Source organism: Gallinula chloropus (genome assembly GCF_964237585.1).
Source record: "Gallinula chloropus genome assembly, chromosome: 1".
In the NCBI taxonomy this organism is placed as follows: domain Eukaryota; kingdom Metazoa; phylum Chordata; class Aves; order Gruiformes; family Rallidae; genus Gallinula; species Gallinula chloropus.
The window spans coordinates 200,183,903-200,211,884 of NC_140085.1; the positions used below are offsets into that span (position 1 = coordinate 200,183,903).

General features: G+C 48.1%; 1 protein-coding gene across 1 annotated transcript in view; it reads left to right on the forward strand.

Moving 5' to 3' along the window:
• Nucleotides 1-27,982, forward strand: part of AMOTL1 (angiomotin like 1) — a 63,149-nt gene that overhangs the window by 22,667 nt on the left and 12,500 nt on the right. The window contains exons 4-8 of the mRNA XM_084279213.1: nt 5,648-5,939; nt 12,156-12,300; nt 13,135-13,224; nt 20,308-20,453; nt 26,860-27,009. Coding sequence (XP_084135339.1) covers nt 5,648-5,939; nt 12,156-12,300; nt 13,135-13,224; nt 20,308-20,453; nt 26,860-27,009 — 823 coding nt within the window. The remainder of the gene's footprint in view (nt 1-5,647; nt 5,940-12,155; nt 12,301-13,134; nt 13,225-20,307; nt 20,454-26,859; nt 27,010-27,982) is intronic.

Genomic DNA, 27,982 nt, shown 5'->3' on the forward strand with positions numbered 1-27,982 from the left:
CAGGTTGGATGGGGCCCTGGGCAACCTTGTGTAGATCCAGGCCTGGAGCCTGGGGTTGGGGCTCTATGATCCTTGTGGGCCCTTCCAACCCATGCCATTCTATGATTCTATGATATAGGAACCCTACTTCTATAGTAATGTCAACAACAATTTGTAGGTCTTCGATAGAAATGTAGCTGAAGTGTTGCAGATACCCAGAACTCAAAATGTTCCACAGTTTCGTGTTTCTAAGGACATTTTTTGATGAAAACGTGTTTGTCTGGAAGATTTTAACCTGCTCTAAAGCTGAGTAAGATCGATGTTTAAAATACACTAGAAGCATTTTGTGGATGTCATTCTTTACTAAGCCTGAAGGAGCTCAGGATAATCCTGATTGCTTCAGTTCTTGGGAGCTTTACGCGGGTGGTTGGATGGGAACGAAGCTGATGTCCTAATGCTCCTGTTCCTACCAGCGCTGGGCTGTTAGTGTGAGTCGCTGTGGTGCTTTCATTGCATATTCACTTGGAGATTTTGCATTAGGCTGAGTCAGAATTAACTTGGGGCAGATTAAGCGAGTGAAAGGGGAGTCAGCAGTGTGTTTGGTGTGGTGAACAGATGTCCTTCAAGAGACAGAACGTCGATTTTGCCCTTTTAGTTTCCAAACTGGATAACACTTTGAAGAATCGTCACCCCAGCTATTGAGACTCTGCTACCTGGTTGCTACTTAGAGGGTGTAAATCTTTAGTGGCTCAATAAGTGGTTTGCAGTTCAATAAAACTGAGATCCTGGAGGACATCTTCTTCCTCTGTAGCTTAAAGCCAGGCAGGCTGAAGTGCATGTGAAGAGCTTAAATTGGTGGGAGGTTGAGATTTCCCTCAAGTTGCAGTGTCAAGAGTTTCTTCAGGCATTTAAAGGTGTATCTATCATGAAAGATTGTACTACTTCATTATGAAAAAGAAAAATTGCTCTATCTCCACTGGTTTCAATTCAATTTAGTTGTGTTGCTGTAACTAATTTCCATATAGAAGTAAGAAAATCTGTACCTGCAGCAAATCTGTGTCTTGGCAGTGGTGTAACTGTGTCCAGCCAGCCAGGCTTTTACTTGTATATAAAATCAGCTGTGGGTTTTATCTTGGTAAAGGCAAATGAACTCACACTTAGTTGAATTAATTGCCCACACAAGTGTAGGCTGGCTGTGAGTAGTGCTGAGGGGGTGCTGTGTGCTTGCCTGCATTTACACATGCTTGTGGAGCACCTTTGGCATCATGAGTGACATCCCATCATGAGTGAGCTCCACAAGCATGATGCCCTTTATTGTTCAGATTTTTAAGCAAATTATACCAGCCCCAAGAGGGTCATGAAGTCCCTTGCTGGGATTTATGTGTTGGGGCACTAGGAGGACAGGAGCACTGAGAGAGCTGCGTCCACGTTGGGCTGTCCTGGCCATTTTGAAGAGCAGCTTAGAATCATAGAATCCGAGTCCAACCACAGCCTAACCCTGCCTAATCCACCTCTAGACCGTGTCCCCAAACACAACATCTACACACCTTTTAGATACCTCCAGGAATGTTGACTTCACCACCTCCCTGGGCATCCTGTTCCAATACTTGACAAACTTTTCAATGAAGAAATTCTTCTTGATATCTAACCTGAATCTCCCCTGGTCCAATTTGAAACCAAAAGGTTGGCACTGTGCTCACTGGCTCACATGGCCTTGGATTGCCAGGCATTGCTGGGAGACATAGGTTTGGTCTAAGGAAGGTAATCAGAGCCCCCAGGTCAGTGTGATCCCCCTCCCCAGGGTATGCTACTATGAGGTCCCAGCAGCAGGTAGGCTGGAGAAGCAGTAAACTCCAAAGACAGGTGAGCAGGGAGCTGTTACCTTAACACAGTGCTGGTGTCTGGGAGCTCTGGGGCTACCTTGAACCCACTGCTTGAAGGGGATTTCAGGGGAAGTTGTGATGTGCTGCTTTGTCCAGCCCTGGGCTTTGCTGAGCCCCATCTATAGGCCACAGTGCAGAGACACAAAGTCACCTCTGGGGTGGGGGTGCACACTCCTTTCCTTTCTGATGAGAAGTGCAAGAGAGCAGTGCAGCCTAACATCCTGAAATTAAATATATATGCTCCCTGTTGGAATGATCCCTGTCCTGCTAAGGCCATGTTGAGCAGCACAGCAAATTGCTGCTATCAGTACAGAGCAAAAAGCTGCAGTAGCATCCTCTCCTTTGGAGGGCTGAGGTGGTTTTTGGCTGCTGCTGGCATGTCAGTCGGTGAGGGGTGTTTTTGTGTAGCTGCTGTAGCTTCCTTTCTCCTGCTTCTCGGTGCTGTTGTGGGGTCACTGTGGTGCACACTGTAGCACAGGGCAGGTGAGTGGGGACACTGTGGGCAGAGCTTTCACCAGCAACAACAGGCAAAACTTCAAAGCGTTTCATAAGAAACACTAGGATCATGGAACAGGTCCTCCTGGAAGCTATGTTGAAACATATGGAAGACAGGGAAGTAACTAGAGACAGCCAAAGTAATTTGCCCTTCACCAAGGGCAAATCAAGCCTGAATAACCTAGTGACCGCCTACAATGGAGTAACTGTCAGTGGATGAGGAAGGAGCTGTGGATGTCATCTACCTAGACTTCTGTGAGGCCTTTGATTTAGTCCACCCCAACATCCTTGCCTCTAAATTGGAAAAGAAACCAATGATTGAAATCCAATGATTGATGCATGGACTCTTAGATGGATGAGGAATTGGCTGGATGGCTGCATCTGTATTTACAGTGAATGGCTCAATGTCCCTGTGGAAGCAAGTGATGAGTGGTGTCCCTCAAGGGTCTGTACTGAAATGAATACTGTGTAATGTCTTCAAAAATAACATAGTGGGATTGAGTGCACCCTCAGCAAGTCTGCAGATGACACCAAGCTGAGTGGTATACTTGCTTAACTGGAGGGAAGTGTTGCCATCCAGAGGGACCTCAACAGGCTTGAGGAGTAGGTCTGTGTGAACCTCATAAAGTTCAACAAGGACAAATTCAAGGTCCTGCACATGAGTCAGGGTAATCCCCAGTATCGATACAGGCTGAGGGCTGAAGGAATTGAGAGCTGCACTGCAGAGGAGGACTTGGGGGTGTTGATTGATGAAAAGGTCAATATGACCCAGCAGTGTGCACTTGCAGCCAAGAAAGCCAACCGTGTCCTGGGCTGCATCAAAACCAGTGTGGCCAGCAGGTCAAGGGAGGTGATTCTGCCCCTCTGCTCTCATGAGACCCCACCTGCAGTGCTGCATCCAGCTCTGGGGTCCCCAGTACAAGACAGACATGGGGCTGTTGGAGTGAGTCCAGAGGAGGCCACAAATCTAATGGGAGGGCTGGAGCACCTCTGCTATGAAGACAGGCTGAAGGAGTTTGGCTTGTTCAGCCTGGAGAAGAGAAGGCTTCCAGACCAGATGATCTTTTGAGGTCCCTTCCAACTCCTAACATTCAGTGATTCTGTGACCTTATTGTGGCCTTTCAATACTTAAAGGGTGCTCATATGAAAATCATTTATCACTCTGTGGTTATATGACAAGGCCAAATGGTTTTAAACTGAAAAAGAGTAGATTTAGATGAGACATTAGGAAGAAATTCTTCCCTGTGAGGGTGGTGAGGCCCTGGCACAGGGTGCCCAGAGAACCTGTGGCTGTCCCTGGATCCCTGGCAGTGCTCAAGGCCAGGTTGGATGGGGCTTTGGACAACCTGGGCTAGTGAAGGTGTCCCTGCCCATGGTAGGGTGTTGGAACTAGGTGGTCTTTGATGTCCCTTCCAACCCAAAGCATTTTACGTTTCTGTGAATTTCTGTATGTTTTGCTGGCCACATGTAAGGTGTCATACAGCATCTCCCTGCCTTACTGTCCTTTGGAAAGTTTTATCCACTTTCTGTAGATGTTTATCTCCTGTGTAATTAGACTATGTCCCTGCCAGAGCAGTAGCATGCCTGGCGCTGAGCTGGTCGTGGTCATGGGAGCTGCCTGGTGAGCATGACCCCTCTCCCTTGATCCTGAGCTGCCTCCATGGTTGTTTTAACTTACATGGGGTTACTCAGCCTTAAGGTATTATTTTGCTGTGCAGGTAAAAGACAGAAGATATGGCTGAATTCCTGGTTTTCCTTGCTGTTGTGTGGCTTGGTGGGAATAAGCTTGTTGGATCAGCACTGCTCACTTTTAGGGCAGGGCTTTGAAATTGCCTTTGCTTTTCATCTTGTTCTTCTGCAGTTGAAGGCAGTGACGTGTTATTATCAGGAAAATTAGGCCAACACTGAGAGCTTTTGAAAACTCCTCTTTGAGAAGCTGTGTAGGTGCTGAAGGCAATGGTAATCGTATTTATTATGTATTTATACAGCACAAAAATGTCTGTCTAAATAATAGCACTCATGGGTCTTTGAGGCCAAACGGGGTAAATACATCTGTTCTTTAGGTCTCCTGCCTCGTGTAGAGTACAGACACAAAGGCAACGACAGCTACTGCAGGCCTAACAGCTTGTGGTTAAGCTAAAATACAACTTTCAGAAAGTGTTTGATTGCAGAGATCAGGTGGAGTCCAGCAGCCAGTGTATGTTCTAGCCAAACTTGGCTTTGACACGGGTGTCCCGCGTGGTCTGGGTTGAGTCTCTTAGACAAGAAATTTCACAGCTTTGGCATGTGGGCTGAGGAATGGCTCAGCCTGTGTGCAGTGAGGCTCTGTGTGGGGCTGCCCACCCTTCCTGAGGCTCCGAGGCCACCTGTGTGGTGGGTGGATGTGGATCTGGTGTAGATAAGCATTGGGGTTCTCCCTACCTCATCTTCCCCCTCTTGAAACGGGCAGTCTCACTGCCTGGGCTCACGGGGCTGAAGCGCGGGATGGGAGCAAGGGTCTCCAGTCCCACCTGGCCACCCCACAGAGCTGCCCTCACTGCTAGGGTGGGTTATCCTCCAGCCATTGCAGATTGTGGCTCAGAGGAATTAAAGAGCCTCCCACTGACAGAAAGCCTAGCCCACAAGCAGGTCCATCACCAGCTTATTTCTTACCTGTCCCTGATAGAAGCCCAGTGCGTGATGGATGCCGTTAGTCAGGGAGTGACACAATGAGGTCTTGCTCAGGGAGATGGCTGTAGTGGTTTGCTGTGATTGACTGGGGCTGTACCTCCAGCAGCTCCGCAGCAGCCCTTCCCTTTGCCGCTTGCTAAATCCGCTCGGGGACGCTGCTTCGCTCACATCACTTCCCTTCGCCTCCCCGTTCGGCCGACCAGCCGGTCTCGCTCCAGGCAGGGAGCAGTGTTCGAGGGGTGAGTAATGCATCCCTTGTGTTTCCTTCGAGCCTGCTGGCTTATGCTTCTCAGCGGTGGGGTTTGTGGCAAGGCAGGGGCAGGGAGAGGCTGGCTGGCTGCTGAAATATTAGCTGCACACCTAGGCAGAAATGCCGTTTTCAAGTCAATGCTTCCTTTATCCGTTCATGCCAGATTATACATCACTGTCAAGAGCGGGTGAGGAGACAATTTACCTGGTCCCCGCTGCAATTGTTGGTATTTAGGAGTGACTGAGGGCTGGAATCACAACCGTACAGTTAGAACCCTATTAATAAAATGTGCAGTCATTAGGCGAAAGCTCCTGCGTGCGTTTGGAGGGCGTGTGGCTTTAACGCCTCCCCTGCCTGTGCTTCCCTGCAGCCGACAATGCCAGCCGCCCTTCCCACCGCCACCAGCCCAGCAGCACAGCCCCATGTCCTCGCAGGCCGCCACTGCCGCCGCGGGCCCTCTGCTCCCAGGAGCCTTGCCACCGCTCCCGGCCCCTGCCGCTGCCCAGCCACCGACGCCAACACCGCCGGGCCAGCAGCTGACACCCGACGCCTTCGCCATCGTGGAGCGAGCGCAGCAGATGGTGGAGATGCTCTCTGAGGAGAACCACGTGCTGCGGCAGGAGCTGGAGGGGTACTACGAGAAGGCAGACAAACTGCAGAAGGTACGTGGAGGGGGTGGATAGGGTCTGGGAAGGGCATCCGTCTCGATGCTTCTGCGTTTCGGTCCCCCACGCTGTTCTTCATAGTCATCACTGCAATGAGGATTCACCAGAGGCCATGTCTAACCATCACCTCTATATGGTGGTCTCCCAGAAGCATTATCCTCTGCCCCAAGGCCCATGGGGCTTCCCTTCCTCTAGGGAAAAACAGAGCAGCTCATCACATGCCCCTCAGTTGGGGATTTTCACCTTCCATCTTTCCATGCTTGTCTCACAGGAGCTTTCCCTGGGCAGAGTCTGTTGCTGGGGCAGCCACATCCTGGCTGCAGAGCTGCCTGTGAGAAGCATTTGAAGAGCATGGACACACCTGTTCAGAGTGGTCTGTCCACCACAATACGCTTGTGTGGTGCTCAGTGCTCTTTGGAAGTGTACCAGCTGTTGGTGATGTTGCCTGTAGTTTGGACATGGGTAGTTTGGTTGTCAGACACTTTTGGTGACTGCTCTTTGCGTTTCTAAGAGCTGATGTCAGACACCCACCTTTGAACATGTTGGTTCAAAGAGCACTGCCCCCTTATCTCTGAAGGAACCATGTGGTAATTTTCCACAGGAACCCTTTTACAGAGCTCCTGCACCATCTTTTCTGTATGCAAGTGGGGCATGTTCAGTGGGGAGGGGTGATGTCTCCTGCGCTGCTCAGTGTGACAAGAACACGAGTCAAATCGAAGAAGGTAGAAGGTGCTTAAAAATGAGAGCTTGCTGAAGGCAATAGAGAGATGCTTGCACTCCAGATCTTCTGGCTTTGGGTTCCAAGGGCCCAGGCAAAATAAGTTATTTAGGATCCTGCACTGATGTTTCAGTTATGTCTTCCCACCACTTATACACAAATGGGCTTAGGCTGCAGGTATTTTCTCCCTCAATTTAGGAGTCTAAATATGAGCTCATTTTTCACTCTGCTGTGTGGTATCAGGGTGTTCTTGGAGGCACTCTCCTCAGGAGGAGAGGCTGCTCTGAGACACCATGTCCCAAGCTCAGCTCTGGGGAAAATCTCTGACTGCAAAGTTCAGACAGGTTAGAAAAGCGACCTGTTGGTTTGTAGCTGCTGTCATCTTTGCAGCCTTCTTCTCAGCACCCAAATGAGTTGATTCACAGAATTTCCTACACTCAAGTTGAAAAATTTTTGCAGCAACACTAACTGTTCATGAAGACATCTGCAGAGATTTTAACGCTGACTTCCCTGTGGCCTTTATAGGCAAAAAGAAATATTCCAGCTATTAATTTTACAAAAGCCGCATTGTTCAGTTAGAGGCATTTGAATGTGATGCCCTAAAAATATCCCAATTTCCTTTTACTCTCTTGGAAACAGCTCTCTCTTTATCTTGGATGCCCCAAAGCTGATTGCATCAGACACCAACAGAAAGGTATTCAAGCACAGGCTGAAGTCTCACTTCAGTCAACAGAGTGTGGACTTGAGTCCCATCGACTTTGGGGGCATGTCAGCGGAGTATTAAAGTGAAACACATGCTTAAGTGTGTCCTTCCTTCAGGAAAATGTCCTGAACCAAAGAATTAGCACACAGCACACTTCCCAAGCTGTTTTTCCTGTATCATCTGGGGATGTTTAGTCCTGAGAAGAGGAGGCTGAAGGGAGACCTTATCACGACCTACAACTACCACACAGGAGGTTGTAGAGAGGTGGGCGATGGTCTCTTCAGCCAAGTGACAGGAGATAGGACAAGGGGAAATGGCACAAAGCTGCGCCAGGGCAGGGTCAGATTGGATGTTAGGAAAAAGTTCTTCACTGAAAGAGTTGTCAGGGCCTGGAACAGGCTGCCCAGGGAGGAGGTTGAGTCACCATCCCTGGATGTGTGTAACAGACAGGTAGATGAGGCGCTTATAGATACGGTTTAGCATAGGACAGGACCAGTTAGGCTCAATCTTAAAGGTCTTTTCCAACCTTGTGATTTTGAGGGAAATCTTTTGTTCCCACAGTTTCAGCTGAACATCACCTCTGAAAACAGGACAGGGGTTTAAATTACATGCTTTGGGTGTGAAAACTGTTCTGTCTTGGTGAACCTGGAAGGAGCATGAGAAGTATGTCTTGTTTGTGCGTAAAAATCTTATTCTAAGTAGGGCCACCCTTTCATCACTTTTATTCCTGTCAGAACAGAAGAAATTAGAGAAAATGAGGCTGAGCTGGAGGGCTCCCTGGGCATTCCTACAAACAGATCAGCCCTGAGGGTTGTCAAATTCTCGGTCGTGTCTGAACAGACATTTTGCAGAGAGGCACAAGGTGCTCATTAATCCCCGTTCTCTTTGACAAATTGTCTGGTTTTCCTACCTAAAAAGAGTTGGAGGAAAAGAGGGATTGTACACATCATTTTTTTTTTGAGACTTCTTTTTTTATTTAAAGCCAAGCTTTTTCTTCTCTTTTCCTTTTTTTCCTTGCCCTTTTTTTTGGGGTGGTGTTACCTTGCTGAAGTTTAATTGCCAGGCTGCGCTGGCTCTTCCCCACGCCATGTCTGTGGGCTCTTTGAGTGGGTCAGCTGTAGGAGTTACCAGGTGGAGAAGAGGCTGAACTGTTCTTTCCCCTGTGTAGAAGAAGGGGAGGGAAATCCCAGAGCTGCTGAGAAACGCCGACGCAGTTTATGACTGTACTTCTGCTCCCCTGTAATTTTGTTTAGTGCTGGTGGAGGTGCTTTCTTTTCCTGCAGCAAATCTTTGCTCCAGGGCTGCAGGAGACTTGCATGGTGATGTGTTTTGGGAAATAATGGCAGATAACAGGCAGAGCAGAGTCTTTGTGGTAACCAGCAGCATTGGGCAGGGCTGTTGGGCTGTGGAACCCCACTGCTGTGTTGGCAAATCTGCTTTGCTGTGGTAGGAGCTGTCTGAAGCTGGCATCTTCGCCAGATTGTGGCTCACCCAGGAGAGGGGAGGCACAGGAACCAGCTGATACCCAACTGAGCATCTGCTTGGGATCATGCAGCTAAGAATTCAGGAAAGTGCTTTAAAAAGTATTTTTTCTAAGCCAAACCTTCCTTTCCAGGGGAGAGAAGTTTGGTCTGCTTAAACAGGCAATGAGCAATGTGAAGTAACTTGGATATAGCCTCTAACTACTTATAGGAAGTGAAAATTTCTTCTAGTGGAGGTTGCACTGATCTAAAGAAAAAGCTGTAACAGAATCAAGTAGCTGAAGATGTGCTGTTACTGGAGTAACAGATCCAAAGTCAGCAGATTTTTTTGTTGTAGGTCACAGTCATAAGTTAGACTAGAGTATTTCAGTTGGAAGGGACCTACACCAACCATCTGGTCCAACTGCCTGATCAGGTCAGGGCTGACCAAGTTAAAGCCTGTTGTTAAGGGCATTCTCCAGATGCCTTGCAAAGGGCTTGGGGCATCGAGCCCCTCTGTAGGAAGGCTGTTCCAGTGTTTGACCACCTTCTTGGCAAAGAAATGCTTCCTAATGTCCAGACCTCCTTTGGTGCAACTTTGAACCTTTTCTACATGTCCTGTCACTGGATACCCTGGGGAAAATATCAGCACCATGGCCCTCCTCAGGAAGCTGCAGACAACCATGAGGTCACCCCTCATCCTCCTTTTCTCCTAACTAGACAAACCCAAATTCCTCAGCCTCTCCTGACAGGACATTCCTTCCAGCCCATTCACCAGCTTCGTTTACCTCCTCTGGACACATTCAAGAATCTTCACATCCTTCTTAAATTGTGGGGCCCAGAACTGCACACAGACTCAGGGTGAGCTTCTCAAAAAAAGTTCAGACTTTCTGATGAGATTTTTGTACACGCTTGGGTTGCAACGCACGTGAGGAAAAATAAATGCAATGACTTTTCTTTGAACCACAGTAGGGTTCAGTCTGAATTTCAGAGAGGTTTAGTTTCATGCAGCGTTCCTCTCAGAGTGCTGTCTTGGTGATGGGAACATGCACCTGTACATCCTGTACTCAGCTCTGGTGAGGCCACACCTCGAATACTGTGTTCAGTTTTGGGCTCTTCACTACAAGAAAGGCATTGAGGCTGTGGAGCACATCCAGAGAACGGCAACAAAGGTAGTGCAAGGTCTGGAACACAAGTCTGATGAGGAGCAGCTGAGGGAACTGGGACTGTTTACCCTGGAGAAAAGAAGGCTCGGGGAGACCTTACTGCTCTCTACAACTACTTGAAAGGAGGTTGTGGTGAGCTGGGGGTGAGCTTCTTCTCACAGCAAAGTAGTGATAGAACAAGAGGGAATGGCTGCAAGTTGCACCAGGGGAGGTTCAGAATAGAAATGAGGAGAAATTTCTTCTTAGAAAGAGTGGTTGGGCATTGGAATGTGTTGCCCAGGGAGGTGGTGGAGTCACCGTCCCCGGGTTGTTCAAGGAAAGGTTGGATGAGGTACTTAGGGACATGGTTTAGTGAGTAATAGAGGTGATAGAGGGACGGTTGGACTAGATGATCTTGGAGGTCTTTTCCAACCTTAATGATTCTGTGATTCTGTGCCTGGTGTCTGGCTGTGCATCAGCAAGGTAGAGAAGAAGGATCTGCTTTTCTAGATGTGGTTAGGAAAAGGTAACAGGGTTTCCTGGAGCTCCTGCTTTAAAAAAACAAAATGTTTTGTTTGTCAGAATAATCTGACCGAGGTTGTAGTTCACCCAAGAAGGAGTGTTGTAACGTGGGATACAGCCAGGTCACCCTCTTCTCAGAGCTCTGGAGGTTTATCAACTCAGAACTAATCTGCATACGGTACCTTTTAATGTCATATGTATGGGGAGCAGCCTGTATGTGTGTGAAATAGCTGCCAGCTGTTACATCACCACCAGTGTGAGACAGGTGATGAGATACCCAGCAAGGTGCTAATCCAGAGCTGCTGATGTCACAGGGGCCACACCATGGGCTTTGCACGTCGCCACTTGTTTTTGCTTTTGTTCCTGAGTGAGCTGAAGGTGGAAATTGGGGAAGGTACCTGCACTTCCCAATTGGGCTCTGCTGGGCTTTCCTCGCTACGTGGTTTGGAGGTGCAGCGTGCCCATGGTCTGTATCCAGATGGGGGCCCTGGCATTGTGGGAAGCACAGGTCCAGGCTGCTGGAGCCTGGCTTGTGGTTTCCTACACACAGTGGGGTGGCAGCTCCAGTAACTCTGGAGCTTTTACTCTGCATGTGCCACAGCTGGCAAATCGCACCACAGGCTTAACAAGTGCTGGAGAGGGACCTACCTCCACGGCAAAGGGAGGTGGGCTTGTGCCCTGGCTTCACAAATCACTAGTCTGTCCCAACCACGATTCAAGAGGCTAAAAAAGCACCAGATTTAGAAAGGTATGTGGGAGGCTATATATATCTCTTGGATTTCCAGCCTGTGCACATTATCAAGCTTTTCTCCACAAACACAAGGACCAGGCATGCAGGAGCGGATTCCCACATTGGTGTTGATCATTCCTGCAGCAGTGATTTCAGTGAAGCACTTGATATAAGCTTTTTAGAAGAGCTGGGTGGGATTGACTGAACAGCAAAACTACCCAGGACTATCCTGCTGTCAGTTTTGGGCTTGGGTTTTAAGATGTAAATTCACCACTAAGGGCTTCCTCTGCATCCTTTGCCTCCAGTTAGACGGATTTCAAGGAGATGAAGTTAACAAGCTTGAAAACCTTAAACAATTGATTTATTCTGTTACAGTTCTTTCTGTATGAAACAGTGTTTTGTCAAGGATGGAAACAAGTCAACCGCAATAATTTAAGACTGATGTGAGGTCAGAGCTGAGTCTAAAGCTTTTCTGTTAGCACAGAGCTTGAAGCTTTGGTTCAAGGATCTGGTAGATTAATAATACATCTTGCCTCCTAAGACCTTTTATAGGAAAGAACACCGTCCACACAAATATGTTGTTTCCGTTGCTTCTCTTCTTGGATGGTGTTAAAGCAGCCACAGTGATTGTAGAGTGAAGGCAACTGAGCAGTTAGGTCAAGCCCAGCCCATCCCAAGCTCATTTGGGAGCTGCAGGTGGGGTGTCACGGGGTGTTCTTGCATGGTGAGCGGCCCCGTGGGGCATTTGCAGGGGCCCAGCAATCACTCCCTGCTGGAGCATTGTGCCATCCTCCACCAGGGAGATTGGTCATTGTAGAGCTGGCACCTGATGTGGCATTTGGCATGGGCATTGCCCTGACTCCTGCACCCCATCGAAACCTGCTGGGGTAGGATGAGTTCCTAGCAGGCTTTAACCAGAGCTCTCTTTCCTTCAGTTTGAAATAGAGATTCAGAGGATTTCAGAAGCTTATGAGGGCCTGGTCAAAACCACCACAAAGAGGGAGTCTCTGGACAAAGCGATGAGGAACAAACTTGAAGGAGAAATTAGGAGACTTCACGACTTCAACAGGGATCTTCGTGGTAGGTTACACTTGCTTGTGTGGTTTTTTTTAACCTCTGGTTGACATGGTGTTCCACTACTTATGAGCTCCAGAGCAGCAGGCTTTAAAGGAGTGGGTTCATATGTTCTAGATAAACTTGTTGAGAAATCAGGCCCTGCTCATTGGCATAAGACAAAACTGTCACCTCCCTTCCTAGCTGCAAAGAAACCCTCTGGCAAAATACGAGAGACAGCTTCAGATGTGGCTTTGATTATGACTTTGACTTTGAGCTATTACCTGTCCAGGTGCCTGATGAAAGTACTTTGATGTGTCTTTGGGCAGTGAGATGCCTTCTGCAAGCTGGCTCATGCTTTCTGCAACAGTGCAAGGGGGCTGGATCTTTTTGGAGGAGAGTGGCAGGCCCCCTTCCCTGGGGAAATTGTTCCATGCTGCAGAAAACTTCTCCTTTCCCAGGATGTCCCCAAGGATGGGAGTTGCCAGGCTGGGGGCTGCCTTCCCCCAGGGTGTCTTGTTGCACCAGGAACCGTACTCCCCTGTGGAAGGGCACCCTTTGCCTTGCAGAGCTGAGCAATTCAGATGGCAAATGTCTTGTGCATTTTGGACAGCGTGAGAGATCAGACACATCAGCCACAGACACCAGAAGCTTTTCCCCCAGATTCTGTAAATCTGAATGGCACAGCTTCATGGTAGAGGTCACAGGCCTCATCTTTTATGTATGTGTCAGCCTCCATTTTAATGTCCTCCTTCAGAGAGTCTATTTATACTGCTCTGCTGGCATGCATCTTATTTTCTTGGTTGGGCTACAATTTTCTATACATATATTTATACTTAAAGTATTTCCTGTTTTTTGCAGAACGACTGGAGACAGCCAATAGGCAGCTAGCCAGCAGAGACTTCGATGGGCACGAGGAGAAGTCAACAGAGGGCCTTTATGTCACTCAGAGTGAGTACTGTACTGATCTGTTTTGAAGGTGCATGTGTATATATGTGTATATATATATATATATACACACACGCACATATATATGTGCTGGAGTGGAGGCTGGAGGTGATTACTTAGCTCTTAATTCTTACTGTCCTAATGGCTTGGATTTTACAGCTAATTTGTCACATACTCTTATTTAAGCTGCAGACTGGATTGTTTATGCTAGTTGTTGGGGATTTTTTTTTTCTCTCTGAGCACCAGAACCAGGCAGTGGGAGTTAATGGTAACACAACTCAGCTTATTTTTGATAAATATTTATCTGAAATTGCAAAGTTTTACTTGTGGGGATCATTTCTGGAGAGATATGCTTCTTTGAGAAGCCAAGTTTTTCTCTTGGCTGGGATAAGACCAGAGTAGCCTCTGCTAACTCGTTCTCAGTGACAGGGGTTGACCAATGTGAGGCAGAGTAGAAGTGGACCCTCCTTTTCACAAAGGACAGAAGGAAAGATTTTACAGCTTTTACTGCTATGAAAACCACCCATTCCCATCAAGTTTTAGGCTCCTGTCATGACAGAGCACACAGTGCTGCAGCATTTCCCTGCCACACACTGACGGCTCCGTGTGACCAGCCAAACGAAGACACGAGCACCTGGATGCTGCATGACAGCACCTGGCTTCTCGTGCATCCTGAGCATCTTCAGCATATGCTTCCAGAGGGGCTTGACCACCCGGGCGCTGGGTAGTACCTTGTGGGCTTAAACCCTGTCAAAGCCAGATGCTGTATATAGCCAATCCTACTGCTTTATTTATTGCACCAAGATCTCCTCTGGGAGATAAGCTGCAACTGCAGATCCTTAGGTGGAGAACTGGCCACCTCCATTAGCAGTGGATGCCACTCAGTGTGCCTCACCACTGGCCCTGCAACATCCACCAGCCACCCTGAATACAGGGAGCCTTCTCCTAGCTCCCACTGCCAGCCACGCTGCCAGCACGGCAGGTTCGCTGATAATTTGGTGTGTGTGTGCCCAAACCAGAGGAGAATCCAGAGATCTTTTCCATGGCTCTGTTAGCTTTGCCATATTAGCAGATGCCACAAGGGTGTGTAGATGCTGTTGTGAGTCCAAGGGGATGATCTGTTAGTTAAATAGCATTGCTATATAAGTCTTGTCATCCTTGGGAAGAGTTCAAACCGGGTGAGCAGCACAGTGCAGATTGCTGACTGGGGTCTGCTATCCTCCTATAGAGACAGCCTGGCAGTGTTCCCATGTACTGGTAACTACAAGGGGGAGTTAAACCCCCCAGGATGGACTCAGTTTGAGTCATTTTCCAGCACATAAACATCCTCTGAGCTTCTACTGATAAATATCTAGCAGTAACACTTGGCGCTGTGCACTCAGCATATTCCTGCTATCAGCTCACGGCTTCCGAACAAATATAGCTTTTCGGATCCTATCACATAAGATGGACTGGATGCTTGGAGTGTCTCCTGGCTAGACCAGAGAGCTAAATGTTACCAATGCAATGCAGGGTGCTTCCAAGAATAGAAAAATGGGCACATGGAAAGCAGGTCCTCTTTAGTCATGTTCTTTGGGCTGCTGGGGCATATGCAGCAATGACCTCGGTATCGGGGTATCGGCCTGAAACACCCCTGTGTTTCAGAGAGCCTCTGAAGGGTTGTTCCTGGAAATCTCTATCAGTGACTGCATTTGTACACTGATGTTTGTGAGTCTGCAGGGACAGAGCCTGGCTGGGGTTGCTCCCCACTACCTACATGGGGGATTTTGCAAGCATGGTCTGTATCCTCCTCATGTCTTTTGATTGGATACTCAGGCAGAAAACAGAGAGGAGGAGGGGTGCATCTTGTTTTAGCTGTGTGTGTACACTTGTCTGCTGAGAGCAAATCAGTCATTTTTAGAAGACAAAAAATGGTACCTACTTGCACTCCCATCAGCTGTTGCGGCAGTTTTGTCATGAAACTCCTGATAGTTTTTTTTCCTAAGGGTAGGAGCTTATTTAAGTCATATTAGTAGATAAAAATCTTAGTTTCATTAGGAAAGCAAAAGCAGATTCCTGTATTTATGGAAAACAGCTGGAAAACGTGACCCTTAACACCCAAGTTATATAAAAAGAGTCCAACATAGCAGGTTCCTAAAATTTATCATTTTTAAGCCAGTCTCATGATGAGATGAAGAATCATAGAATCACAGAACCACAGGCTGGTGTGGGTTGGAAGCCCATCTAGTCCCTGGTCTAGTGAGGGTGCCCAAAGACCCATCCAACCCTGCCAGGGAGGGGGCAGCCACAGCTTCTCTGTGCACCGTGTACTAGGGCCTCACTGCCCTCACAGGGAAGAATATCTTCCTAATATTTGATCTAAATCTCCCATCTTTCAGTTTAAAGCCACTACCCCTTGTCCCATCACTCCATGCCTATGTAAACAGTCTCTCTCCAGCTTTCTTCTAGGCCCCTTCAGGTACTGGAAGGCTGCAGTAAGGTCTCCCCAGAGCCTTCTCCTCTCCAGGCTGAACAAGCTCAATTCTCTCAGCCTGTCTTCATAGTAGAGGTGCTCCAGCCCTCTGATTATATTTGTGGCTTCCTCTGGACTTGTTCCAACAGCTCCATGTCTGCCTTGTACTGGGGACCCCAGAGCTATAGGTTGGGTCTCACAGGTAGCAGAGGGGCAGAATCTCCTCCCTCATCCGGCTGGTCACACTGGTTTTGATGTAGCCCAGGGCACAGTCGCCTTTGGGGGCTGCGAGTGCACAGAAGGAGAGATAAAACTCATGAGGGCTTTTTTTTAAAGCTCATCTTTGGTAATACTGCAAACTCAGAATTAATACTTTGCTGAAACTCCAGTGATAGGAAAATCTCCCTGAAAAAGAAGTCTGATAAGGCAGGACGTGCTGGGATCATTTCTCAGTTCCTCACAGAGCTCTCCAGTGAAACAGCGCAGAATGGTGGGGCACTCTGGGATGGTGACAAGAACTTACTTGTTGTAATAACAGCAGGCCAAGCCAGTCTGCATGCTGCAAAGTGTTGAGTGCTAGGCATTTGTGCCCAGGAAAAATGCTGCTGTGGTATCAGGAGAGAACTCACACGCTATTAGCTTCATAATTATTATGGGACGTTTCATCAGTGAAGAAGGTTCTATTAAGGAAAGACATGGAGCAGTGACCGATGAAGGCCTCGTCTCTCTAGGTGAGAGAAGAACCAGGCAGAAGGAGGATGACAGATGCTGTGGAAAGGGAGAGGTTGAACGGCTTAGGGCAGGGAGAAAGCTTATGATACGGCATATCGCAGGGAAAAATTGTTTTGGTGCTGTCCAAGTATTTTGTGTGTTTTTCTGGGATTTCCGGACTTAACAGACATTCTGTCAGAGCAGGGTTTCCTCTAAGGGACTGTTTTTTTCAGGTGTCTGAGGTAGATCGAGGCCTGTGCCCATCCATGTGGCCCTGCAGCCATAAGTGGGGGTGTGTAGGCAGTTTTGGCTGTGTGTTGATGGAGCCTTGTGCTGTGTGGGAGCATGCAGTGGATGTGCCGTGTACGATTTGTGCATATATCTCCATCCCAGATATCCCAGGGGAAGAAAGATGCACATCAAATAATTCCAGCCAAGGAAAATGCTCATGGTGAATGTTCTTGAGAGTGGGGTTTTGGGCAGACTAAGAGCCATTCAGGATTAAGGCAGGAAATAATCAGGGCAGAGGCAGAAGTTTCAGGGGCAAGGGCCTCCTGCAGCTTCTCAGCCTTTTCTTGATGCTGGTGTGGTCCAAACTCCAGAGAGCTGTTGGGAATGTGCTCTTTGTGAACACAACTGTTGGAGGAGGAGACTGCAGGGAGCTGTGTTGGTGTTCAGCTGGGATGCAGGGGTTAATGCAGCTGCTTGTTGTGAAGCATGCAGGGTCACCTGTGCTGTCTGTAATGTAGTGTTTAGTTATGAGTGGCTTTGAGGGCACACAGCAGCTGGTATTGGTAAATGGTACAATAAAACACATTTCTGGTTTTCCTTTCAAGGCTGACCAGATCAAAACCTTCTGTTAAGCACGAGGTCTGTGTGAAAAGCTGGGGTTCACATCTCAGTGTAGTGAAGGGGTGGCAGAGATCACAGAATCACAAAATGTTAGGAGTTTGAAGGGACCTCGAAAGATCATCTAGTCCAACCCCCTGCCAGAGCAGGATCACCCAGACTGATCACACAGGAACACATCCAGGTGGGGTTTGAATGTCTCCAGAGAATGAGACTCCACAACCTCTCTGGGCAGCCTGTCCCAGTGCTCTGTCACCCTCACAGTGAAAAAGTGTCTCCTTACATTCGCATGGAACTTCCTATGCTCCAGCTTGCACCCGCTGCCCCTTGTCCTATCACTGGCCATCACTGAGAAGAGCCTGGCTCCATCCTTCTGACTCCTGCCCTTGACATATTTATAAACATTAATAAAGTCACCCCTCAGTCTCCCCCAAGATTGGGTGAATGTTTCTGCTTCAAAGCAGGTCAAAACCAGTCTACTCTGGGTACATCTACCCAGCTTGACAACTCAAAAAGCCTGTTTGTGAAGCCCTGAGCAGGCTTTTGGCTTCACCTCCTCTTGCTTCTGCCCTGCCGCAGAGTATCAGCGCAATGTCCGCAGTGTGTTGAGGTACAGCAGTCAGAGGCAGGGGGTGGAAAGCTGATTTTATGACTGCAAACTCCAACAGAGAAGCCTTTTGGGGACTGCTCAGTAATGGGATGTAGCAGCAACCCCCCAGAAAGTAGAAGTAGTTATTAGCTGGAGTCTGCTAGGTAAAAAGCATGTGCCTGGGCAGAAGGAACTTGCAAGAGTAGCTCAGTTAAACAACATTTTTAGACTTTAAGGATACCTGTATGTACTTGAAGAGAATTTAAGGTATGTTCAGCACAGAGCAAATTAATGCAATATGGGAAAGTACTTATAAAATGTGCCTGCAGCATTTTGCAGGGAGAAACTGATGTGGACAAGTGATGAGAGCTGTGAAGTTACTTTCTCTTGTCAGCTTTCCTGTGGGTTCAGTGGTCATTTTGCATACAGCATCACCTTGTCCTCCTTTTTGTGGGTGGGTGAAAGACAATACAGCAGGGCAAGCTGAGTGCTTCAGATTCCTTGGGTGAAAGTTGAAAGAAAAGGTCTCAGGTGCTGTTTTCCTATGTACAGGCCTCCTATAATATGGAGCACAGCAAGTGTGATCTCAGCATGAGACAGGAGTGCCACAGGGCTGAAACTGCATTCATCTTCCAGCTTCTTCACCCTCTAATGAAATTAGCTGCTTGATAATTTGTCCAGATTATCACTTTCCTACAATAGATATCAACGTTCCTTCTGGTGGATCCGATGGGAAGTAAATGTCTTTGTGCTGAAGGAAGAGACCTGCGTGTCCAGTGTAAAATTTCATGCTGGTGTGGGAAGAGTAAGGCCCAGGTGGCTGGTGGTGGCAGCCAGTGGTGTGGCCTGCGCAGCAACGGGCTTTGCTTGTGGGTTTTGCACAAGCCAATGTTTTTGTGAGGTGCTGAATTCCTCTTCTTGGGATAAATGGGAAGATGGCCAGGTGGGTTTGGGCTCACCTTGTTGCACATGGCTCAGCTCGATCACATCTCACCTCGCTGCAGGCACCTACCAAGTGTCTAAAGAAACTTGTTCTCATCCCGCCTGTGATTAAGGGTGAATAAGGCCCTTCTGGATGTAGTTCAGCTCTGAGTTGGACTGGCTTTGACCAAATGAAGTTTCCTGACCCTCCTTGAGGGGTGGTGGATGGTGGAGCTTCCAGCTTGAGTGGTCATGCTTGGATGGGACAGACTGCATATTAGGGGCGGATTTTCCATGTTCTGATGTTTTTGGAGCAAGTTTTCAGTTAAAAAAAAACCCCGTAATTTCTGTAATGCTGTGTTTAAAAATTTAAAAATCAAAACAATGTTTATTTGATGCCAAATTAATTTTTGGAGGAAATTTTCCTTCATGGGGGCTTGCCAAGTGCTCTATTTTTGTTGTTATTCAGAATGGAGGCCAGATTTTGAAATCTCAGATTTCGTTGAATGAACCCTCCATCCTTTGCTCCCTCCAGTCATTAACTGTTTGTGGTCTGATGTCGGGTATCCCGTGATGCTCGTGCTCCTTGAAGTGGCTTCTCAGCACTGGAAGGGCAGAGGTAGATGGAGCCAAACCTTTCCCCAGGCAGCTTCCTAGTGAAGTCAGTGGTGGGCCTGCAGTTTGTTGCTAATGAAAAAGATGTGAGCAAAAGTGACTGAATTTAAAATCTTTTTTTTTTTTAAACAGGATGATTTTTCAGCCCAGTTTATCTACATGTTTTAGTCTTGCTACTGGTGCTTTAAGACACTTAAGAAGGGAGAAGCACTGGCTGCAGGACTCTTAGAAGAGGACTGGAAAGTCACCCAGGGCCCCCACAGGGTTGGAATGCCTCCCACAGTCCCCCTCTGATCTGTATGGTCAAAGCCTGTTCAGATGCTTCCTATCTTACTTTTCCTTATTGTTTTTCCCTCTTTCCATTTTCAAGCTGTCCAGCACAGATCTGTGTTTATTGTTTAGCTTGTTCATATGTTCTGTATCTCACAATCTCCATCCTTAAAAAAAAAAAATAGATGGACCAGGCATGGCAGCAGCCTGCATCCACATGGCTGAGGTTCCTTGCCCCTTAGAGAAGGCCAGCAGGATCCAAGCTGGCAGCTATGAGTAGTCCTTGACGTAAGCTGTCCTCAAGCAGCGCCTGGGCGTTGCATGGGAAAGGAGTAGCTGGTGCAAACCAAACTTCTGCTGGGGAACGTGCTAGTAGTTCAGCAGAATGGACAATTACGAGGCAGTGCTCAGGTCCACAGGCTCTGCCAGTGCAGATGCAGCCCAAGTTGCTGCTTGTTTCTGCTGCTGGGGCTCGTGTAAGGCTGGGCACTGAGGGGCTGAGCCTTGGCCGTGGAGCTCCTCGCCCGCTGTACTCATCACTGTGTTGTCATGGCCCCACTCGCTGCTGCTTCACAGAACTTCTTTCTTTTCTAGGGACGTGGCAGCGTACCTCTGGCACATGGCCCAGGGCCTGTGAGCTGTCCTCTTGCAGCAGCTTTTGTTCTTGTCTTTCTTCCAGACAAAGAGCACTTGAAGGAGAAGGAGAAGCTGGAGATGGAGCTGGCAGCTGTGCGCTCTGCCAATGAGGACCAGCGGAGGCACATCGAGATCCTCGACCAGGCCCTAAACAACGCGCAAGCCAAGGTCATCAAACTGGAAGAGGAGGTGAGGCATGGGCAACACTTCTCTGCTATGAGGCTAATGGTGGCTCAGGGTTAGAGCTTTCTCTGTCCAAGCCCTGAATCTCTTCTAGCCATGGTGTAGCACGTCTTGCACTGGCCCTTTTAAAAAGAAGATACATAATTACACGATACTGTGCCAAAAGGCAAGCAAAGGAGACCTCAGCCATAGGTGATGTCAGAACAGAGCCTTCAACATGTAACCAGGAGAAACACCAAACTTGGATAGCTGGTGGCTGAGGGAATGCTAGGATGAACAGAAATATCAAATGGAAAGCTGACTGCTCACTGGCTTGGGACTGTGATAGGAACATGTGGTGGTGGTGCACCCCATTTCTCCTCAGAGAATGCCAGGAGGCTTTTTTGAGATGTGCACAACAGTGCATGGCTTGATAACTTCACATCTGAACAATGGTCTTAAAAGAACTGACTGATCAGGCTGGAGGCAGACCTTCCATGATTTAGAGCTACAAAGAGCCACAGGTTTCATGTGAGAGCTGTAAAAAAGCTTTTCATAGCATGAGACCCAAGAAGTACCATCTGTGCAAAACCCCCACGAGGTCTTTAAGGTTCCTATGAGCCTAATAGTCAAAACATGTATTCAGATGGGAAGAGAAATCCTAGGAACTGAGGGGTCTTCAAACTGACAAATACAGAACAACTTCTAGTAGCTGAACACTGGAATTACACAAACCCAGAGCTTGCTTTTAACTACAAGTGCTGTCAGTTCTGTATTGCTGGAGGTCTCTGAGTCTCTGTTTACTTTGTTCCTTAAGAATTTCAACCAGAAGATGTGGATTTTATAACTGAAAGTCTGTGCACTCTGGCAGGTCAGGCAACACTCAAAACAGGCTCTTTTGCCCTAAAATCTCTAGCCATGTGACGAACAAAGGAGGAGGATGTTTCATGTGGAATAAAAGAACCATAATCTTTACTATCTGAGTGGGCAGGGCGTTGCTGAGGGGAAGGCTGCTCACCTGGCAGGCTTGGGTAGAGGTTCATGCTCTGAAACAGACTGCTGGCATGATCTTGGGCTGGTCTTTTCCCTTTCAGTGCCTCATTTCCCACCTGCACCTTTCCCAGGGATGTCCTGGGAGTGCATCCACAGGAGCCCACTGGGTGCAGGGATCCAGGGATCTCGTGAGGAGCAAGGAAAACCCTTTCTGAAATACCTGCAAGTAACTTAAGTGCAGTTCATTGTCTTGGAAAGATGAAGGGTGAATTAATTGCGGTGATATTGGAATGTTTTTTATCAGGCTATCCAGCACGACAGATCCCCTGTCAGGGTAACTGATGGTTACTTAGAGCCTGGAAGATTTAAGGTGCTATCTGTAAGTGCTGAAGGCATTGCTGTTTTGTTCCTGACCATTAAATCATTCTGACTTCTTACTTAGAAACATTTTTAAAACTCCATCGCCTCTGGAAGATATACTCAGCAGCAGGAAAAGGATCACATTGAGTTTAATTGCTCCTTTGTTAGACTGAAGCCTGCTCACCCTCCTGGTGTATTTGGGGCAGTCCCTTTGGGGCAGCTGCAGGAACTAGCTCACCTTTAATCTGTACATCATTCACTTGAGGCTGTTTGCCTTAAAGGCAACCAGAGGGTTTCTATTTGCATTTCATTACAAAGTGACTGAATAAAGGAATGTTTTAGGTGGCAACACCTGCTCCTGCATTCCCAGCATCATGCAGCAGGTGGGAAGAAATGTGTTTAGCCCTTGGCTGCTCCACACACTGTCAGTGTGGTATTGGCAGGTAGCATCCACTTGCTGAATACACACCGATGAAGGCACAGGAAGTATAAATGTGGATTTCCAGGCAGGTAGTGTAAGAAGCTACTCTGTGCCTGGTAGGTTCTATTAAATATGTTTGCAGCAGCCTTAGGGCTCTGTCTCTTAAGAGCTTTACCATTGCCAGTTCCATATCTAGGCATCCAACAGAAAGGTGCCTCTGCTGGGGATTGGAGCTTGGATTCTGGATTGTGCGCTGGTGAAGCTAAGGAGGGGACAAATGTTCCCTTCCTGAGAGCTGCTGACCTCCGGCCTGGGGCATGGTAGGTGTTATGGAGGTGGAAAGCTCCTGGCCAGGTCATGGTAGATCTCAGGGGTGACAACATGTGGAGGTGATGCAGCCCTATCTGTAGGAGTTTGTTTGTCAGAGCCCTCAGCCTGGGCAAACCCATGTTGACCTGGTAGTGGTTAACTGACCTTTTCATTCTAAGGGAAGTTCAAATGAATTTTCTCCCAGCTCCATGGTTTAATTACTTAAGGCAGTATCATGCAGCTTGGGTGATGCGTGGTTAGTCTATGTCTACTGGCATGTGCCCAAGCTCCTGTGCTCCCTTCCCCTTGATTTTGGCCTCTGACCTTTTCAACAGTCATCAGTGTTTCTGGAGCTCAATTTGACTCCTATGCAGCAGATGCCATTGAAATTTTGAACATTCATTGTAAAGCAGGGATTCTTACTACAGTTTGGGATACGTTAAAGGAAACACAAAATCACTCAAATGAAAATACCTGTTGCTGTTAATAGAGCTCTACCTCATGAGCTGCTTTGTAAGCCCACCCAGATTTCTTCTACTACCAGAATGTTATTAAGTTTAAAAGCTTTTTAAATACAAGGCTTGAGAAATAAGCAGCAGCTGCTAAGTTGAGTGATGCTAAGATGACATACTGTGTAGATCTGTGTTGTCCTGTGTGTCTGCTGCTGGACAGATTCGATTTTAAGACATGTAGGTGGAATTCTCACCACGTGTCATTTAGGAGATTGCTGCCTCGGTCGTGTGTCTGGTCCACGCTTTGGATGGAAGGCTGAACAACTGGGGAGGGTTCAGAAAACAGCTGTAAAAGTTATTTGAGGCCCAGAAGTTGTTCTTTGCTGTGAAAATTAAAGAAGTGGCTGAGCTCTAGCCCATGCACAAGAACATGCAGAGGGTATTGCTGTCAGCCAGACGAAACGTTGCTCTTTAACGTAAGAGAAAAGTAATCAGATGTGGTGTTTGGGAACTGGAGCTGAGCAAATCAGGCTGGAAATAAAGAGCTGAGTAATTAACACTGAAATAACCTACTTAGGGTGATAATGGATTCTCCATCTCTTTAATCTCATATCTATAGAATATTCTAAAGCTCAAACTGAGCTCCCAGTGCAGATATTTTTCTAAGACCCACTCATCTTTACTCAGATTTATTTGCATCCCCTTTTAGCTTTAGCTCTTCTTCATCTTTATTTTCCTAATCCATGGGACAAGGGCAGTGTTCAGGCAAGTTTGCTGATCTCGTGAATATGTGAATTGTTTCATTAAGTGCTGCTTGCTCTAGTAGGTCATGATTTGGAAACAGAACAAGAAGTGATTTGCTTAAATTGCATAAGAGAAAGCCAGATTAGGCATTAGGGTACAAGCTTTCTGGCAGTAAAGGAAAATAAGCCGTGAAGTAGTTTGCAGGGAGAGGTTGTGGTGTCCCTACCTCGGGGGGGGGGGGAGGGGGGGGAGGGGGGGGGGTTGTAAACAGATTAGAGAGACATGCGCCAGGTTTTAGGTAGAGTTGATCCTGCCTGGCAGCAGAAGGAAGGACTGGTACCTCTCCAGGTGCCATCCAGCTCTTTTTTAAATGTGAGTGTCTGTGGGGTAGGGGAGCTTAGATTCATGTATTTCTGACTGCAGTCCCCCTTCCTTATGGATACATACCACACTGAAAAGCCCATTAATTTAAACAACATAATTTTGTATTTGCTTCTTAAATGTATGGGAGAATCATTTGTTTATGAACTTGCAGACAGGATAGAGAAGTCAGAATTGGCTCAAGAACCTCCCTGTAAATTTATGAATGTGGGAACTCTCCTGTTGCATGTCTGCGCCAAAGTTGTTTTCTAAGGTGCTGGACATGTGTGCACCCAGAGGCACAGAGGCGCCTTCATGCATGTGTGTGGGAACCCTGGGGCTCAGAGAGCTACTCCAAAGTCAAAATCTGGCTGTTGTGCTACAGATGGACCCTCACAACCCTGTTGTGCATCCGGCACAACAAGGGAGTGGATGAGGTCTGCTGCCATGGAGGGGTCTCACGGGAGCCCCCTTCCCCAATTCAGTCCATGCTGGTGCTTCTAGGAGGTGGGACAGGCACCTTCCTACTGCCAAAATAGCACATTCAGCAAGAAGCCACTGCTGTGTCTGTCTTGGCAAGTTGTGAGCTCCTGAGGAATGCAGTCTTCGTGCTGCCACCAGAGACATGTGGGGATTATAATCCCATTTGTTTTCATGGAAAGCCCCGCAAGCTGTGTTAGCCTGGGTCACAGCAGGGCTAGGGAGGTCATGCTGCCAGTCGTTGGCTCTGGCTGGGGAGGTTTGCATAGGCCAAGCTTAGCTTTTGTTCTGAACAAGACCCTGTTTCACTACTCCTGTGACATGGACAGGTTTAGGGTGGCAGAAGAGGAATTTCAAGAAAAAGTTCTTTTATTGTCATTGTAATCAGTGGGAGGTTAATTGAGGTGTGTCCAGTGTCACACAAGGGAAGAAATTTCATTGCAGCCTGGGAGTCCTGGGCTAAGCAGAGGTGAAGGGGAGCTCCACAGAGCCAGGGGGACCCAGCACTGGGGTTTATTTGCTCCACGTGCCCAGGAACAAGACAGCAAACTTCTCACTACATCCCCTAGATCTGTAGACACAGTTATTTTATGACCATAGTTCCTGTGTCATAACTCACATTGTAGTTAGTTTTGGTAGTGATCTAAGTAAGTGCGTTGGTGAGGCCACACCTTGAGTACTGTGTTCAGTTTTGGGCCCCTCACTACATTGAGGACATTGAGGTCCTGGAGCATGTCTAGAGAAGGGCAACCAGGCTGGTGAAAGGGGCTGGAGAGCAAGTCTTGTGAGGGATGGCTGAGGGAACTGGGGTTGTTTAGCCAGGAGAAGAGGAGGCTGATGGGAGACGTTATCACTGCCTACAGTTACCTGACAGGAGGTTGTAGAGAGATGGGTGATGTGTCTCTTCACCCAAGTGACAGGTAATAGGATGAGGGGGAATGGCCTCAAGCTGAGCATGGGCAGGTTCAGATTAGACATTAGGAAAAAAATCTTCAGCAAAAGGGCTACCTGGCACTGGAACAGGCTGCCCAGGGCGGGGGTTGAGTCACTGACCCTGGATGTGTTTAAAAGATGTGTAGATGAGATGCTCAGGTATATTGTTTAGCATAGGACAGGAACAATTGGACTCGATGATCTCAAAGGTCTTTTCCAACCTCATGATTCTGTGGAGAACTTAAAAAATAGGTAGGCACCAGGAAATGGTTTTGGCCTGGGCCAGCTCACAGCATCTCTCCAGCCTTTCTTACTTATCTACTTCCCCAGTCCTGACTGGGGTTTTTCTGCCTCCTGTTTTGCTTCTGAAAAATTTTAGGTCTCAAACAACTGTACAAATAAATGAGGGAATCTCAAGTCCTAAATAGGATCTTCATGATCATGGCAGTGACCTTCAGCATACCCCGTTAACTCCCAGGTTGCAGATGGGGTCTGACTGAGGCTTGGCAAAGGCGGTGTGATCCAAGTTTTGGCTGGGACTCAGGTTGCCATAAACTTTGCTGCCTGATCTAGTGTGGGGCACAGCAGATGCCTGGCACGTCTGGTGTCTGCATCCTCCTCTCCTTGAGGGCTCTCAAGCGTGCCAGTTGCTGCTGATCACAATACCCTGCAGTGTCACTGAGTGCCTGGTGGCATGGAAGGAGGACAGAAGTGGGGTGAGCCCGTAAGCACCCTGAGCGTCTTCAGTCCATTTGCAGATTCCTTCTTAGGTATGCTGCTCAAGCCATCTGTGGCCATAAAACTCTGTATTGCAAAACCCTTGTATCGTGTTTAGCCTTTCAGTAATTGTCTTATATACATGAGGAGGGCCTGGCTTTAGCTGCCAGCACATCTATACATTGGCATGGCCAAGGCATGAACAAATGGAGTGCTTCTGTCTTCTTGCACTCTGCTTCCTCCACCTGCATTGAGCCCATATACAGCACTGAAAAACAGAGGCTCTGTTTGGGTGGAGACACTGTGTCGAGTGTCACCAACTGATAAACTCCCTTGGAGCCCTCTTAGCTGAGGCCAGTCTGTGTGCTTGCCCAAAGAGTATCCACCAGCGTGACTGGCGTTGCTTAGAAACAGCCAGGGGGCTTCGTGGCTGGTGGATTCCCAGTGGATAGAACATTTGGGCAGCATTCCTTCTGACAGGGGTAGAGCTGCCCCAGCGATGCCTGCATGCCCTTTCCCTGTCCCAAACCAGCACCATCCTTCCCCTGGAGACACTTTGCCAAGCAAATGGTGAACGCCATGCTTGTGCCCAATGTGTATCTGCAGGCGCACCCAGCGTGGTGCGCGGCGCGCCCCGGCGCTGCTGACTCCCTGTCCCCCACAGCTGCGCAGGAAACAGGCCTACGTGGAGAAGGTGGAGAAGCTGCAGCAGGCGCTGACGCAGCTGCAGGCAGCCTGCGAGAAGAGGGAGCAGATGGAGCGGCGGCTGCGCACACGCCTGGAGCGGGAGCTGGACTCGCTGCGGATGCAGCAGGTGAGGATGGGGCAGTTTGTGTGGCAACCCAGCACGGGGACTTTGGTGGTGTTTTTAAAAGGGGGACAGTTGCTTGCAGCCCTGCCAAGTGCCACCTTGCTTTGGGGTACAGGTTGTTGGGTTTTCCTCCTAAGCCTTTCTTTTGGATGGGGTTGTGGATGCCTCATCACTGGAAGTGTTCAAGGCCAGGTTGGATGGGTCTTTGAGCCTCCTGATCTAATGGAAGATTGAGCCCATGATAGGGGGGTTGGACTTGGTTCCATCCTAAACCTCTCATGATTTTTCCTGGAGGATGGGGGAGGTCTGCAGTGGAGCTGCTGGACGCAGCCAAGCCTTGCTGGCCACAGGCCTGGGAGACCCTGGGTTGCCTGTCTAAGGGCAGACACAGCTTTGCCCTTATGTGTCCCCTATGCAGAACTGCTCATTGTTCTGGGCAAAGTTGATGTACACAGTTCACAGAAGCCTCTGCCCATGAAAGATCTGGACACAAATGGTGTCATCTTCAGACAATAATTTATTTACATATCAGCCCAGTCTAAAATGGTCTAGATGTACAGGTTTCCATTTCTCTGCATGTCCCCTGGCTTTTTGGCAGCAGGGTAGTGTTATGCTTTTATTTTATGCACAGTTACTTCTTTGCTCTTCCTTCTCCATCCCCAAGCACCAAAGTCCAGTCATCTGTGAAAAGGAAAGAAAAACCCCAAACCAAAAAGCATGAGGAGGTTGCAGGGAGGATTTCCAGACTCCAGCTGGCAGAGTGCTGAATGCACAGGCACCGGTGTGCAAATGTGCTGAGTGTCTCAAACTGCTGCCTGTGGGGAGACCAGCAACATAAGCAAAGCATGATGCTCTTGTAACTCTTGAAGGGCTCGCTTACATGTCTGTCAAGAAATGCTTCAGCTACAGTAACCCTGCCTTATTTACGAGCTGTTAGTAGAGACCAAAATAGTTGTTACAGAGCCCTTGTGCTGCC